The sequence below is a fragment of the Vipera berus genome (assembly GCF_964194415.1).
Source record: "Vipera berus genome assembly, chromosome: 3".
Lineage (NCBI taxonomy): Eukaryota > Metazoa > Chordata > Lepidosauria > Squamata > Viperidae > Vipera > Vipera berus.
Window position 1 is genome coordinate 57,534,429 of NC_138204.1, and position 18,104 is coordinate 57,552,532.

Sequence of the window (18,104 nt, forward strand, 5' to 3'; positions counted from 1 at the left end):
TAAGGGCTAATTTTGTATACTATAACAGATTTTGATATAAAATTAGAGCAAAACGAACAAGCTTGCATTTATTTTGGGTGTCAAAGCAGTTACTTTTTATTTGAGCTTATAACTGACCATGTGAAGTGCAGCAGATTGCAATTTCGATTTACGGCAATCAACATTTCTCTGCTGTACAGCCAAAATAAATGCAGCACTGGCATGTATTTGCATTTTTAGTGTGATATAATTTCAGACCATAAAATCAAATTTTATTTCCATTATTGGAGGTTATACATGAAGGGAGAATTCAACATTTTTTTCTCACTTTTTAAAGTTTTCCCTATTTTCATGAATACATAGTTGAGTAATTACATTTAAGTAAGCAAGTCTGTTACCATCCCATTTGTTCAACTCCAGAGGGGTGGGTGGGTTTAGGGTTAGGGGTCAGCTATTTGTGACTCAGCTACTGTAAACTCTGCCTTTTGGCAATGTGGAAACCCAGCTACACAAGCCTGATTAAAAAAATCATGATTAATACAAAGTGATTTAGTGTAATATTTGAACTTCCACCAAGGTAGAAGCCAATCCTGTATTTTATCTCAATTGTTAGAGATACCGGTCTTCGGGGTAAGATAGTCTGCTAATAAAAACAGAAATTCCTCTAGGACAAACTTAACATCACATATTTGTTCTGCAGAGAGGTGACTGCTACTCTCACGTTAATTTCTTTCCTTAGTTGTAAATGTAAGCACATCGTGTTAGTACATGAACCATGGTTTATAACCCCTGTGACTAAGACAAAATCACACATACTAATTTCCTGCTACAAGACTGCATGCTGTTGAAGCAGGCAGGATTCTAAGGCCACAAAGACTTCTTGGTTGCTTGTTGAACTTGGACCTGGAAAGTATGTTGAGTTAAACCACACTTTGAAGAGTTTCAAGTTGAATTAATGAAGCTAGGGGATTAAATACTGTTCAGAGTTTTCTTCTATTGGAATAGTTTATAAATAAACCTTGTAAAGAAATAAAGGGCTTAAATGATTTTTTTTAAAACACAAATGCTATGTGTATTTAACTTGCAAAAGAAAAGACTAAGAGAAGATAAGATAGTGATCTACAAATGTTTAAAAAGATCATCATATGCAGAGGGGGTGAATTAGTCGTTGAAATAGAGCAGAACAAAAGTCTTAGCATTTGGTCTGCCTACTTGCAGATTGTGCTTACTTGTACTGTGCTTGTCTAGTTTCCATAGTGAATTATTAGTGCATACTAATGCAATGAGAGGGCTGTTCTTCAGCTGGGTTTTCACAGAGCCTGTTGTTATTTTTGGTGAGAGGGTGATTGACCCAGCCTAAGAGACTCTAGAACCTGTACCTTGATTCCTAGTCTGGCACCTTAATTACTACACCACACAGACTCCTTACAATAGACTAAGATCTAAGAGCTTAAAATTAAAAAGGAGACTCAAGCTGGCTAGTAGGAAGAATTTTTTCATGGTTAAGAATTTTTAAGAAATAGAACAGTTAGCCTAGAACAGTATTAGATTCCTCCTTGCTAGCAATATTCAAATGGGTTAAGAACATCCATTATTATTTGTTAACCACTATATTACAATTTGAGAGCCATTTAATTGTAGTGATTAAGGCATCAGGCTAGAAATGGGAGACCATGAGTTCTAGTCTCACCTTGGTAATGAAGTCAACTGGGCTGTTTCTAATACTGCTACACAGCCAAGGTAGTAAACAGCAGAATAATTTTCCAGCACATAGAGCTAAATCCAGACATTGTCATGTTTAGACAATTTGTGATCACTGGGATAGCACTTAAGCATGTTTAAATGAAATACAGTAGATACAAACAGAACTACTTTGGAATTCCTATCTGGATCTATCTGCCATACACCCAAGTCAGGTCCTTTAAGCTTAGCATTATGTACATGAGCATTTTGTTTTTTTGTTTTCAGCAGGAACGTGTTGCCAGCTTTGTCTGGTAATGCTCAGACCTTCCTCATGGAAATCACTGAATTACCAATTTGCTAGCCCCAAGCAGACAACATCCTTCTGTAGCTATAGCACATTTTAACTATGATCTGAAACATCAAGGCTTCCTATCTTTGGTTTAGTGTGTCAGTTTCTAGCTACCTTCATAAACTTTTACCACAAGTTCTTATTTCCTCCTGACTGAGCAGAAGAGCAATGTGGACTAACAGCCTCTTTTTTCCCCTGACAGGGCATTTTAAACAATTGCACAACAGATAGAAAATCAAAACCCCGACTTCATTTCATAATTTCAACATTCACTTATATTTCAGGCTGCTATTTTGCAATTAAAAACTTATATCATGGTTGATTCCTGGTGGCTGCCTGCAGTTTTCTTGGCAAGATTTCAGAAGTAGTTTGCCATATGGCTTTATGCCTAAGACACGACTAGAACTCATAATCTTTTGATTTCTAGCCCATTGCCTTAACCACTATACCAACATACACTTCTTCCAGTCAAAGTTCCTTGGTTTATATGTTAGATCATTATTTATTATAATCCTGGTTAAATTCAGTGGGCCAGCTTTGCTAGCAGTTTGCAGTGTATAAATAAACCAAATAAATACCTGTATATCATTATTTTAAAATGCATGGGTTATTTTCATGTTTGATTTATGCCAGTCAGTCAGTCAATCACACTTTAGTGTGACTCATTGATCTAGACTTCATTAGAAAAAAGAAGAAAAATTACAATACTAGAAATTGCAATGTAGTCCTGTAATTACGTAGTCATATGTAGCCTATTGCACTTTGCTGTGAACAGTGCATGAATTCTTCAGGCTACAATGTAAACTTTGCAAGAGTTTATTTTGGAATCTTCATCTTTATCTGGCAGTAGAAGTTGCATTTAGAATTCTTCCGTTTGGCCTGGATATGAGCTTAAAGGAAGTATTAGTCTTATGGGTTCTCGGGGGATGGGATTCTCTGGAAAAATTGCAGTACAGTAGGATACTATCCCGTGATTCAGGATTCCCATGTCCATAGGGACAAATCCTTTTAGAATAGGTGATTTATCCTCTGACATTGCTGATAGTTAGAAATTCAAGTACAGTGGTACAAGGACTTCCCCTCCCCAAGTCTGCTTATTTATAAATTGAGCCAGATGAAATGCTGATTTAAAATTAAATTTGTTATGCCCCAATTGCGCTCTTAATAACATTCTTGGCTTTTAGCCAATATCTAAGCCTGCATAGCCATCCCCTTGTTATAAACTCTGCCTGTGAATGTGCAGCAGTGTTAGGAGCCCTACTTGAAATAGTTTTCTTAGGAAGCCAGATTGAACATTCTCCGATTTTTCATAGTTGAGACCTGGATTTAACTGCACTACATAGAACAGCTGTGAAATGGTCTTGGCTTCAAAGCAGCTGGAATATTTGGGGTTCTTCTGGAGCAAAAGAGAGAGTGGACTGCTACTGAGCTCCCCTGAGCATGCAAAGAAACCCGAGAGATGTGAGTATGTTGTTTCCCTGAATAATGCAGAACAACCCTCAGATATGTCAACAAGGGAATTGTTCAATTATGTGTCCTTTGAAGGTCCAGTGAAACTTTTTGAAGGCCTGGCAAAATGCATGACCTTTGTTTTCACATAATTAATATGTAAAGAGCGTTCTCTACAGAAATGGATCAATGATTCTATGGCTCTTCTCATACCTACTGGTCTCTGTGACAGTAGCTCAGCTACTGTGTAAAGCAGTAGATTTACTAGTCACTTTTGAGGGTGTAAAACTCTCCCTTGCCAATGGCATTTACCACTACATTACTATAGTAATTAAAAAATACTGGGGGCAAAATGCATCCTTGTTTAACTCCTTTACTAGCTGGCACTGTATCTGAGAAATGCTGAGAGAGGGTACATCTCACCCTCAAACCGGTGTACTTACAAAGTATATACAATAGGGTTGATAACTATCTATCTGTTGCAGAGGCTCTGATGTTTTTTTCCAGTTGCTCTAGAGCAGGGGTAGGCAACCTCGGCTCTTTTATGACTCATGGACTTCAACTCCCAGAATTCCTGAGTCAGCTGACTCAGGAATTCTGGGAGTTGAAGTCCATGAGTCATAAAAGAGCCGAGGTTGCCTACTGCTGCTCTAGAGGTAAGAGTCAAAAGCTTGCCTGAGATCTACAAACAAAAACAAAACAGCTGACATAGGTAATTGAGAGCATGTAGTCCTTGATTTTCGACCATAATGGAGCCTGTCCATTCTGGTTGTAAGTTGTGACAGACAGTTATAAAGTGGGTCACCCATGTGACTGACCTAATTTTGTGATCAATTTTGTGGTGGTTGTTAAACAATGCCTGGTTTTTGTTGTGGACCTGATGGAGATAATAACACAATATGGGAAGGTTTCTGGATTTAAAGTTAATACACAGAAAACCAAAATTTTGGTCAGAAATATGACAGTTTCGCAAAAGGTTCTTTTAGAAGGACTAACTGGATTTGAGATTGTTAAAAGGGTTAAATATTTGGGGGTGTTTTTGTCGCCCTCTAATACAAAGTTATATAAAAATAATTATGAAAAACTATGGGGGAAAATTCAAAAAGAATTGGAGAATTGGGAAAAATTGCAATTGTCTTTGTTGGGACGGATTGCAGCAGTGAAAATGAATGTCCTGCCTAAATTTTTATTTCTATTTCAAATGATACCGATTCTTAAGAAAGATTCTAATTTGGAGGAATGGCAGCGAGGTATCAATAAATTTGTGTGGGCAGGGAAAAAGCCACGAGTTAAACTTAAGATTATGCAGGATACTCGTGAGAGAGGTGGGCTTAAAATGCCCAATCTTAAATTATATTATGAAGCTGCTGCATTAGTAGGAATAAGTGATTGGATTAATTTGACACAGAAGAGATTATTAAATCTTGAGGGCCATGATTTGTTGTTTGGCTGGCATGCATATTTGTTGTATGACAAGAAGGTAGACAATGTGTTTAGAGTGCATATTTTAAGACAGGCATTGCTGAGAGTTTGGAAGAAGTACAGACATAAGCTAGATTGCAAGATACCATTGTGGGCAATTCCAAAACACGCAATAGAAAATATACATGCTGGTTTCAAACATGATGTGACTACGTACAAGGAGATCCTAAGTTTGGAAAGAAATGTATGGTGTTTGAAATCATATAGTCTCTTGCGAGAAGAGAAGGTTGTTCAAAACTGGTTCCAATATACTCAGTTACGGGCCAGGTGGAAAGAAGATCAGAAAAATGGTTTTACAATGACTGATGAAAATTTGATAAAGCAAATTAGAAATCAGGGACCGGCACATATTAAACGGATATATCTTGCATTGATAGAGATTGATTCAGAAACAGAACTTGTTAAGGATTGTATGATAAAATGGGCCCAAAACATCCAGGAAGTTATTACAATGGACACGTGGGAAAAGATTTGGGTGAGGAACGTAAAATTTACACAAGCTCAAAATTTAAGAGAAAACTTTTACAAAATGTTTTATAGATGGCATTTAGATCCCAAAAAGCTCGCAAGTATGTATCCGAATTATCAGCCTAAATGTTGGAGGTGCGGTGATGAAGATGCAACATATTTTCATATATGGTGGACATGTAAAAAGGTTAAGGCCTTTTGGATAAAAGTTTGGTGGAACATGCAGAAGATTTTTAAACAGAGGATAAAGTTTTGTCCGCAACTTTTTTTGTTGGGAATAATTACAGATGCTACAGTTGTGGACACTAAGTTGATGTTGAATTTAATTACGGCAGCAAGACTCTTGATAGGTCAGTATTGGAAGAAAGAGGAATTGCCGTCTATAGAAGAGTGGACTTTAAAGGTTTCCGACCTGGCAGAGATGGCGAAGATTTCGGCCTATTTGAAAGATCACTCGCAAGAACGCTATATTATGGAATGGAGAAAATGGATTGAGTTTATCCAGAATAAGTATAGGGTTAAGAAGTTTTATGTAGCATTTGAATAAGTCTTCTTTCTTTTTTCTTCTTTTTTTTTCTTTTAGTTTTTTTTTATATATATATTTAATATTACTAAGGTTTGTTTTATCCTATATAAGCTAGAGAGTGATGGATTTTAGAGCTTATAGTTGTTAGTATATGATTGTTTATGATTGGTTTTTTTTATATATACCTTGTATTTAGCTCTGGGAAGTCGGGGGGGGGAGGGGGGGAGGGGGGAGAGGTAGGGGGGGAGGGTGAAGGGAGGGGGAGGGGGGGTTTTAAAGAAAAATTGTATGTTAAAACTTTTCAATAAAAAAAAAACAATGCCTGGTTTTGCTGAAAATCAGAAGTAAATACTGGTTTTCAACAGAAAATATCATAAAATGAAGTCATGTGACCGTGAGAGGGTGCAAACAGGCAGAAAGGTGGGTTGGTTGATGAATGCTCAAAATGTGGTCATGTGATCATGGGAGGCGTGTCCTGACAGTTGTAACTTCAACACTGGATCATATGTATTCCCTGGGGAAGTTCATGATCATTTAAGCTAAGCAACTGATCATAAGTTGAGGTCTATCTGTCTATTTTTCAATGAAACGGGAGAGTATTATTCCTTGACTGAACACAAAGAAAACTCCCTGAAAACTTGCCTGCTGAAATCTTCTCCGTTCCTCCACTAAGATCTTGTTTCCTTCCAGCCATTCTAATAGGGTTCTAATAAAGATGTCTAGCTAGATTTTATATATTGTATTATGTTAAACCGACTCACTGGTCATATAGGTAGCCCTCGACCTATGACCACAACTGAGCCCAAAATTTGCTAAGTGAGAAATGTACTGAGTTTTGTCCTATTTTACAACTTTTCTTACCACGTGTCTTAACTGAATCACTGTCAGCGTTGTGACAATTAAGAAACTGCAACCATTTTACCTTTCGCTTTTACTGTGCTTTTTCTGCTGTTTGACATATTCAGATGTAGAAGTGGGGAGGAGGGGAATGCTCGAGCGTTTTCAGTTAGCCATAACAATTGCAGCTGTGTGTGTGGTGTGAACTCAAGGTCAATGTTAGATAAAGTTTTGGCCGGTTGAGACGTTGGGAGGAGAGCCCACGTTTTAGAATAATTGGTGAATGTGATTGATGACAGCCTTTCTGCGGTGGGAATTACAACTTGTTACTTTGTATCTGGGGGAGGGAACTTCAGTCTTGGGTTCAACTATGTAGGTGCCGATACTTTGTTTCCTGAATAAAATGTTCTTTAACATTGCCTTGGAGCTCTTTTAATTGGTTTCATCTATCGGAACCATGATAATCACTGCAGTTGTTAAGTTAGTAACATGGCTGTTAAGTGAATCTGGCTTCCCCATTGACTTTGCTTGTCAGAAGTTTGCAAAAGGTGATCACATGATCTTGGGACATAGCAACAGTTATAAATATGAACCATTTGCTAAGCATCTGAATTTTGAATCATATGATCAAAATGCATGGGGATCCTGCAAAGGTCACAACTGTGAAAAATGGTCATTTTTCTGTTGTAATTTTGAATGGTGACTAAATGAACTGTTGTAAGTCAAGAACTACCTGTATTTACCTGCCCTGAAGTCTACAAGGCACTGATAACTTTCATAATGGGGAACTAACTGTTGTTACTAACTTAACAACATCATCTGCCTATGGGGGGGCAGAGTCAAAAATAGCAAGGTGGCTGAGACTACTGAAGCTCCAGTTTTGTTTTTTTTAAAAAACATGCATCTCTGGCACAATTAAAAAACTGTGGAGTTTTAATCATGCATTTGCAGTTGTGGTTTTTGCTGCTTTGACCCTATGCAGATGACCATGCAGTGGATAGTGCTGGATTGACAACTGAAAAACTCTGGTTCAAAATTCCATTCCATGAAACCAACTAATCTTGGGGCAATCACTCAATCTAGCCAAACTCAAGAGGATTTTTGGGAAAATAAACCAGAGGGGTAAGAACACGTATGTCACCTTATTCTTAGACCAGGGGACAGATATAGTTAAAAAAAAGAAAGAAAAAAGAAACAGCAATTTCTTCTAAGTGAACTGCAGTTATAGAGAAAAGATGAAGACAGTTAAAGGTTAAGCTTTAGCAAATATTTTATAACCGTGTTAACCACACTCATATAACTCAGGGTCTTTGTGCAATTTGTTGTAAAGGCAAACAAGACATAAAGCAGGAAAGAAGTAAATCTATCAGAAGATTTTGATAAGGAACGCATGACTAGGAATAATTTTTAAATTTGGTACCCAAAGCAAAAATGGATTTGGTCATATGTATTTGTGCACATGTTTTAAATAAAAGACTGCTTTAATTTGTAATGCTTCTGATCCATGAACATATTGAAAATGAAGATTTCAAATGCAATTTCAGATAGTTTATTTCCACCAGAATGCAGTATTATTTTTACTCAATACATGATGTATCCATTTTCATTACTTTTTTTGCCAATATGTCAAGAATACATTTTCTTCACCAGTTCATCTCATAATGTTCTGCTACTTATTTAAGCTTCACCCCAAACCTTCTCACTACATACGGTGAGATGTATATAGAAGCAAGTAACATTTTTGTAAACCTAGTTAATTACATTTTATTCTCTTGATTCTGGCAAACTTTTTGTTTCCAGGATCACCACATAAACCACAATCCACAAATTAGCCATCCAGGTCCATGGGTATTAATGTGCCAAATTTATTTCCATTGCCCTTACTTAGTCTGTCACCCTTCCTCAAATCCTAATTCTGATCCTCATCCCATCTTTCCATTTTAGTTAACTACTTTTCTGAACAGTTTCAGACTGCAGTGACTGTAATATTTAGGTTACACTGCATACTTCATTGAGTACAGAAAAGTAGGAAATGTAAAGGTGGGGAATCAAAACTGATTTCCCAGCAGCAGCAGACTAAGTACATACAGAAATAGCGAATACTTATAGCTCAGGATTGAATTGTGGGGTCCTTGGTGCTCTCTAGGCTTGGTGGTTTTCTTGCAACTGTTTCATTACCAAACTGGGTAACATCACATGAACTTCTAATTCACAGAATTTGCAGCTGGTGCTATATAGAAAATTCTGGGAGCTTAAGTCCACATAGGTGTGGTAGTGAGAAATACCAATCTGTGCTTCCACAAAATAGTCTTCTGAGAGACAATGTCTGGAACCTCTAACTCACAGGTGTGAAACTGGCAGTCCGTGGCTGGATGCGTCATGCACTGGCCACACTCACCCTGGCTCCGCAAAGGCAAAAAAAGTCATGATACGTCACGATACATCACGTGGTGTGATCGAGCTTGACACCCGTGTTCCAACTGTTCAACCTATGGGCTCAGCCCTGCCAATAAACCACTCGAGTTCAAGTTAATTATTGGTTACACCACAATGAAACAAAACCTATTATAGATTAATATGATATTGTCCCTCTGGAAATAATGTGGTTTCCTCTGGTCTCTCTTATTGTGAGCCAACATGGAACCATCCTTCCTGAAATGTATAAATTTATTCCTTAGGTATTTCTTATATTGCTTGCTTAATTTTTTTAGTGTAAGATTTTGGGGTTCCTAACAATTGTATTCCTAACAGAGTGTGTTTCCATACTGTAGACATTTAGTGAGATTCCCTTGTGTGGTGGTTAGCTGAACGGTTTTGAGAATGGAGGGATGGTTGGGCTGTGTTAATTCCCCCATGGTGGGAATGGCTCTGGACTACGTGTTTGAAATTAGGCGTTTCTTGATTTTTCTTTCCAGGCTGACTTTTCAATACTTCCAGGCTCTTCACTTTGTCTCTGGGAGCCTCAGTTGTCATCACAGGAGTACTTGCTGCATTATTCACCTGTGAAATAGTAGTAAGTTCTGACATATTATAAGACGGACTCAAAATGAAGCCAGATGGAACAGTTTAAGGGTAAAGGAAAATGACATATATTATTCTGAAGTGATCTACTTGCTACATGTTTATATTCAGCTGCGAACAAAGCACCAACTGCCAAAGTGAATTAGCTTTGCAGAATATGTTGCTAGTCTTCTAGCAAACATAAATTCTTCTTCTGTTGCTGACTCACTCAAGGCAATTTTTCTAATTTTAAGAAAGTGGTTTTAAAAAGTACGATTCTTGTAACCAGGTGCTAAGATTATAGATTTACACATAATAGATTAAAAAAAATTAGTTCAACTGTTTTATCCCTGCTTTGTAGACTATGACATAGTTGGCTGGATTTGCATAACAAATTATGGCAGAAGATAAAAAGTACAGCTCTACAATATATGTCATAGGAAGGAGGGAAAATGAGTGCAAAGATACCCTTGCATTTTGATACAAATATCTATTAATAGATTTTTCTCTTCTCAAAGCAATTTTTTTATTATATTTACTTCCTATGTTAGATAGACAAAAAGAGTCCACAGGTGTAGAGAGATAAATTGCAGGTTGGCATGTCCTTTTAGCCTTGACCAGGGGTAGGCAACCTTGGCTCTTTTATGACTTGTGGACTTCAACTCCCAGAATTCCTGAGGCAATCATGCTGGCTCAGGAATTCTGGGAGTTGAAGTCCACGAGTCATAAAAGAGCCAAGGTTGCCTACCCCTGGCCTTGACCATCATAACCTGCTCTTTGACCTGATCTGTAACTCCTATTCAGCCATAGTGGGTATTGGTATAGCATGATGTGCAAATCAAGTCAACAGCTCTTTATTCACCAGTCGTGGTTAAGCAAAGTAGAGTTTAACACAATGTGTGGATTCGGTCAATATGTAACAGAAACAAAATGAATGTCCTGCCTAAATTTTTATTCTTATTTCAAATGATACCGGTTCTTAAGAAAGATTCTAATTTGGAAGAATGGCAACGGGGTATCAATAAATTTGTTTGGGCAGGGAAAAGGCCACGAGTTAAACTTAAGATTATGCAGGATACTCGTGAAAGAGGTGGTCTTAAAATGCCCAATCTTAAATTATATTATGAAGCTGCTGCGTTAGCAGGGATAAGTGATTGGATTAATTTGACACAAGAGAGATTATTAAATCTTGAGGGCCACGACTTGTTATTTGGCTGGCATGCGTATTTGTTGTATGATAAGAAGGTAGATAATGTGTTTAAAGTGCATATTTTAAGACAGGCATTGTTGAGAGTTTGGAAAAAGTATAGATACAAGCTAGACTGCAAGATACCATTGTGGGCTATTCCAAAACACGCAATAGAAAACATAAATGTTGGTTTTAAACATGACGTGACTACGTATAAGGAGATTTTAAGCTTGGAAAGAAGTGTATGATGTTTAAAATCGTAGAATTTCTTGCGAGATGAGAAGATTGTTCAAACCTGGTTTCAATATACTCAATTACGGGCCAGGTGGAAAGAAGATCAGAAAACTGGTTTTGCAATGACTGATGAAAATTTGATAAAGCAAATTAGAAATCAGGGTCCAGCACATATCAAACGGATATATCTTGCATTGATAGAAATTGATTCAGAAACAGAATTGGTTAAAGACTGTATGATAAAATGGGCCCAGAACATCCAAGAAGTTATTACAATGGATACGTGGGAAAAGATCTGGGTGAGGAACATAAAATTTACACAAGCTCAAAACTTAAGAGAGAACTTTTATAAAATGTTTTATAGATGGCATTTAGATCCTAAAAAGCTTGCAAGTATGTATCCGAATTATCAGCCAAAATGCTGGAGGTGTGGTGGTGAAGATGCAACATATTTTCACATATGGTGGACTTGTAAAAAGGTCAAGGCTTTTTGGATAAAAATTTGGTGGAATATGCAGAAGATCTTCAAGCAAAAGATAAAGTTTTGTCCGCAATTTTTTTTGTTGGGTATAATTACAGGTGCTACTGTTGTGGACACTAAGTTGATGTTAAATTTAGTTACAGCAGCAAGACTTTTAATAGGTCAGTATTGGAAGAAGGAGGAGCTGCCGACTATAGAAGAATGGACTTTAAAGGTTTCTGACCTGGCAGAAATGGCAAAGATTTCGGCTTATTTGAAAGATCATTCGCAAGAACGTTATATTATGGAGTGGGAAAAATGGATTGAATATATTCAGAAGAAATATGGGACTAAAAAGTTTCACTTAGCATTTGAATAAGTCTTCCTTTCTTTTTTTTTCTTTTTTCTTTCTTTTTATATGTAATATTAATATTGCTTGTAGTTATTTTATATGAGCTAGAGAGTGATAGATTTAAGAATTTATTGTTGGTAGCATATGGATGTTTATGATTGTTCTTTGTTTTTATACCCTGTACTTAGCTCTGGGAAGTCGGGGGGGGGAGGGGGGAAAGGGGGGGGAGGGGTAGGGAGTGATAGGTTGGGGAGGGGGAGGGGGGGATTGTTAAAGATAAAATGTATTTTAAAACTTTTCAATAAAAAAAAAATATGTAACAGAAACAGACCTGGATGTAAATAATTAAATATGGGCCCTTTGTGTGACTCTAAAGTTATTCTTTAAGATCCTTCAGCACAGTCCCTCCTATTACAGCTAAAGATACAACTGAAATATTCCAGTTGTGCTTGTTCTCGTACACTGTGAAGGAAAATATGAAACACGCCTTCCCTTTTACTGTATTTCTCTCATCCTCGTTGAATAAAATGTGCAAACCAGAAAACGTGGAGAATTCTTAAGTATCACAAAATAAGCTGAGCAAATAAGAAATGTCCGGCTTAAACAGAAGAGCTAAAGACAGAGAGAGAAGACTTAAACTCTTACCTCCTGACTGCTGTTCAGATAATACCAGGAACAATTGCCACAATAGTCTTTGTGGTATGTGTAGCGCACAGCTGCCTCAACATATGGTAAGTGCAGAAAACTGTATGGCAACTGGATATGGAAAGTGAGCTTCTTGCACCTGCAGAAACCGGACGCCATGGAAGAAAAGGGCAAGAGGTTTATTTCAGAACACTCATCCATGCATGAGCAGAAATGGTTATAATTTGGCTGAGCTGACATTTTTATCAATGACAGAATGAGAAGAAAAGGTCCCTGTCTAAAGTGAAGGAACACGCCTCTTGCCTTCTTTCCTCTACTGTATGTGCTCTACAGATAGGGTTGTGGGTTTTTGTTGTTGTTTTTTTGCTTTTAAGCTTTAGCCCAATCAGTTCCTTTCAGCCTCCACTGTAGAATCGGTAGGAGATGATAAGGCTGAGCCCGAGAGAAGGGCCAAATGCGTCATAAGCCTTAAGTATTTACGTGCCTGCAAGAAATCTAAGTCCAGCCCACCTTGAATGCCTTTCTTATTTCCAGCACATTTCCCTTGACCGTTAGTTGGTCAGATTCTTGTAGACAGCTAAAGCTTGCAATAACTCTTTATACTCATTTGAACTGTCTGAATCTCCCAATTTCCCTGGTGCTTGACAGAATCCAAGAGTGTTATAATCATGTTGTATCTGCATATCCACTTGAAAGGATTCTTCCCTGTGTCAAGTACTACCAACCTGTCATATATCAGAAAGTCATCCTTGTTGCCCTTTAGAATTTGCCAGACATCAGGTTCCAGGATTTGTTGCTGGTAAACTGGGATGCCTTTGGGTGCATGTCGTTTGAGCTCCCAATACATTGCTCTGGAGAAAGGGGTCTTTTCATTCACAATCATGAAACTGACACTGGCCATGCCATCGCCAGACAATTTCTCTTGCAAGCTGCCAAGGCTGGTTATAAAAAGAGCAATAAATAACATATAGGAAAAGACATGCAGAAGTGTAATTCTCAGCGCCCACCCATCACTAATACTGGAAATTCAGATGTGTTGGGCTGCAACTCTCACCATTGGTTAGGAATTATGAGATTTGAAATCCAAGACATTTGGAGGGATAAATTAGGAAGGATGCTTTGTATAATTTAGGATAAAATCTGTAGAGCAAGAGAAACCATGCTATTTGATGTCTCACTAAATGGCCTATTACAGCTGAAATTCTTTTAGAGATATCTGACTACACATTACGCAGTACTGAAATTCATGAGTTAAACTATAGCAATTCCTCTTTGTATATCACATCTTGCATATTACAGCCAAGGGTTCATTTTACATCTCGCTGAACAGGAATTGATGGAGAACCAATTTCAACAGTTTAATCAATGCTGCATTCATTTCAGTATTTTCTGCAGAAACCTCAACGCCAAAGACGTGGTTTCAGTTTAGGCTCTTTATAGCTCTTGAAGCAAACAATCTGTTCTATGGGCTGAACTCACCTGGCTGCTTGCTTGAGACAGAACTGTCAGCTGGCCTTCAAAAGAACCACCACTGTCACCTGGCCATCCATTCCAGCCATTGGGTCTATGCCATTTATCTCCCAGAGTGGGGCTGGTTGGCATATTCTGGTTTGGTTCTCAACCACAACCCCTTCTGCTATTGTAGTAGCAATCATTATTCCCAGCAGCAAGGCTTTTGTGGTCTGGGGCAAGTAGCCCATTGCAACTACTTCCCTTCAGCCTACAAGAAAAGACAACAGATTTAAGGATCTTTCCCAGAAAAATCACTTTCCATGGCATAGCCTATTTTGCACCACAGAAAATAAGCAATGCTATCCCATTATGCAGTGGAGTTCAGTCTTTAGTCGTATGTTGAGGGTTGCAGCCTGGATGTTTGAGAGAAAGATCCCAACAAGGCTTCTATCTCATCTACTATAGCTTTTATCACTAAAGCCAGCTGCTCTGTGCATGAATACAAATTTTGCAAATCCATAGTACATACATACGTATCAACTCATCACGTTGTTCCCTTTTAGGCACAGTGCAGAAAAGGAATAAGAAATAGTCTGCAAAAGTAATTAAAGACATGAGATAAAACAAAAGAAAAATGAAATGTAGCTTCCGGTATATCTAATTTGTATCACTATATCTACTACACCTATGGGAGAAAGGGAAAGAGAGAGGTGAGAAATGCACTCAATTGGTTATACTAAAAGAAAAAAATGAGGACTGAAAAAATATGGAGGAAAATTACATGGGTTGAGGGGAAGGGAAAGAAAATGGTGGTTGCATGTAGCTGATAAGATCTGCAAAAACCTTCTCTAAATAACATGTACCGTAATGTACCATACGCTTTTTTCATTCATTTCCCAGTAACACGCTGAAAGCAAAATTGTGGTCTGCCAAAAAGCAGCGCTGCATTTCCCAATTTTTTTTTATCATTTTCACTTGTACCCTTTCAATCATAGCTGAGCTCTCTCCTTTTTGTCCCTGTTTATCAGTTAAGTTTAGAAGTTACATTTCCATTGACAGACAAGGATACTCAAGACTCCAGGAAATAACTCTGGGGCTCTAAATTATAGACGTGGGTCCCACGTGTTTAGCTTAATAGAAGTCCTGATTTCATGAAAAAAAATACATTAGGACACATCACAGATACCAGAAGTACAACCAAAGAGTGCAAATAAAAAACCAAATATTTATTGAAATGGCTTTGTCCTGATTGTAGAAAAGAGGCAATGTAGGAAGATAAAGTTCTTTACTTTGGACAAATTAAACAGTTTTCTTGGCCAATAGTCTTCTACTACTATCAGCCAGACATGTCTGGGGCATTATCAGCAGCTCTTTTACCAACAGCAGTGTTGACATACCCAGAAATCATTTATAGTGTTTTCCTCTCCCCATTTACTTCACACTATGTAACAGGTCTGCAATTCCTGGCCTAGCATTGGCCTAGCAGTCCCCATTCCCTTCAAACATGTGCTTTTCTATCTTCCTGCACTTGAGAAAATAATCTGGTAATAATAGAAAAGGGCAGGATATCATGCTCAGAAAATACTGTACCTATGAAAAAAGTTACAATGCCTTCCTGTTGCAGGATTCAAAACCTGTTACACTCTTAACCATTGAAGTCAGTCTGGTGGAAATCCCAAAGGTGCTTTTCAAAAGGCAACTGGACTTTCTTAGGGTTTTTTTTCCCCTCTTGAAAATGTTTCACTTCTCATCCAAGAAGCTTCTTGGGTGAGAAGTGAAATGTTTTCAAGACAAAAAATAAAATCTAAGAAAGCCGAGTTGCCTTTTGAAAAGTACCTTTGGGAGAACCATGACCCGGGTGATTGAGAATCTCTGTGTAGACCAGGGGTAGGCAACCTCGGCTCTTTTATGACTCATGGACTTCAACTCCCAGAATTCCTGAGTCAGCTGATTCAGGAATTCTGGGAGCTGAAGTCCATGAGTCATAAAAGAGCCGAGGTTGCCTACCCCTGGTGTAGACAGTCTAATGGAAAGTGATGTGGTATCCAAGTTGTGCCCTTCAGGAGCAAGTCCAGATATTGACTAAGAAAGAATTGTGCTCTTTTACATCTTCATTTACTTCCTCCTACCTCATATTCATAGTGGTAATCTTTTTTGGTGGAACCAACCGAAAATCCTTAATCTTCTGCAGAAATTAAATTCCACTATATAGAATTCCAAACAAGGCCATACGCTACCTTTTCCCTGGTGAATTTTGCCGTTGTTCTGCTCCGTCCACTGAGAAAGCTGGGACTCTCCTGATGTTGCTCTGATGGGTCTAACCTCCCAACTCTGCACTGACCTCTGGTGTAAGTTAGTTTTCATTCCAGATCTCTCCACCCAGAAGGGGCTGGGAGAAAGGAGATAGCTGGGGGAAGAGCCAACTACAGGCGTGTCCCTGGAGATATTCATAGCATTAGGCTTTGTACTTACCACAGCCTGTCTCCCAGCTGTCCTTGTTTTTCTCTCAGATTCATCACATAAGAAATACCATGCACTGCCAGGCAGTGAATGCAAGAAAATATAACTTTGGAGGAGGGCAGCAACTAATTCCTAATCATTTAAACTATTACAAATATTCTTAAGTTAAATTGCTAATAAGAGTGGCTGTGGTCATCTGAACTTTTATCTGGGGCCAAAAGTGAAGACGTGAATAGATTTTCTCCCCTAACAAAGTATGTGTAGTTGCAGCCCTATTCCTATTTCCTAGGACAGGGGTAGGCAACCTTGGCCCTTTTATGACTCGTGGACTTCAACTCCCAGAATTCCTGAGAATTCTGGGAATTGAAGTCCACGAGTCATAAAAGGGCCAAGGTTGCCTATCCCTGTCCAAGGACTTAGTCGTTCCAGAGAATTGTTTTTCCCTCCCAAAAAGAAGGTGGTCTTTGTCCTGCCAGGAAGAGGGAAATCATTTGTATCTTTTCATCTAGGCAATAGGCATTTGCCACCCAAAGACTTCTTTGCTCTCTGCTATCCTATGATCGCTAAGGTAAGGAGTAGGCTCCAACTTCTATCCTGTCTTTAAATGTATCATACTAACACAGAAAGAGTTTATGCAGGGATCAGACAAAAGAGGATTGTATGGAAGGGATTTTAAGGTTGATATTAGTAATATTGATATTAGTAATGATACTTTGTAATCATATATATATATGTATTTGTTTATGTGCAAACAGCTTTGTAGGTGCTTTATATTGGGAAATTAGTTATATAAAAGCAAATGTTTTATGCTTTAGGTACAGGTGATTGCTTGCCTTACATGAAAAGAACATGGTAAGGGGAGGGGCAAAAGGAGTTATGGTGGAGCCTGGGTTGCTGTGTATGAGTCATTATCTAGGAATTATTTTTCTGTACCTTTTGGTTCCTAGTCTCTTTGTTCAGGAAAGGTGTAAAAGGTGGAAGACATCTTTCCTGGTTGTTGCCTTCATCTCTCTACCTGCCACAAAGAGAGATGTGGCCACCCAACTCTATTTTGATCAAAATAACAGTTGTTTGCTTCTTGAAACCTCAGCTCAGGAGTTTCTTTGGCTCTTTTAAATTCCTGAGTAATGCTGGGGCAATTGTGAGGCTAAGTGTAAAACCTTACAACCAATATAAAGCACCTACAAAGCTAAATGCTTAAAGGAGATTAGGGAGTCAGAATTATATTACCACCAAGTCTCATAATCCAGGGACTTATACAAGAAAGCAGTGGCATCTGCTCTTAAAGGAGCAACAGGCTCAAAGACCTGTTTGTGAAGTAATAATGCTAATATCCCAAAACACATTCAGTGATTTTTCTTATCCCTGAAAATAACTGCTACCTACACTTTAAAATATAATACTTCAGGACTAGGATGTTGGGCCTGTGCGCACAAAGAGCATTTCTGATCTTCCCTTCATCTGTAGATTTCAGAAATACAATCAGATACATGACTTTCAATTTTTTTTCCTGGTTCTGCCTTGCAATGGCAAGTTTAC

At 38.1% G+C, this 18,104-nt stretch overlaps 1 protein-coding gene across 2 annotated transcripts in view; it reads right to left on the reverse strand.

Annotated features, from left to right (window-relative positions):
- The window catches only part of LOC308665036 (selenoprotein Pb-like), a 26,147-nt gene extending 9,678 nt beyond the window's left edge, over nt 1-16,469 (reverse strand). The window contains exons 1-5 of one of the 2 annotated variants that reach the window (XM_081322638.1): nt 16,343-16,469; nt 14,133-14,373; nt 13,379-13,591; nt 12,654-12,792; nt 7,684-9,773 (exon numbers count right to left, since the gene is read on the reverse strand). In XM_081322638.1, coding sequence (XP_081178764.1) covers nt 9,549-9,773; nt 12,654-12,792; nt 13,379-13,591; nt 14,133-14,353 — 798 coding nt within the window. In that variant the 5' untranslated portion in view covers nt 14,354-14,373; nt 16,343-16,469 and the 3' untranslated portion in view covers nt 7,684-9,548. Of the gene's footprint in view, nt 1-7,683; nt 9,774-12,653; nt 12,793-13,378; nt 13,592-14,132; nt 14,374-16,342 lie in introns of those variants that run through there. The other variant, XM_081322639.1, reaches the window with a different exon arrangement.
- Between the last annotated feature and the right edge of the window lie 1,635 nt (nt 16,470-18,104).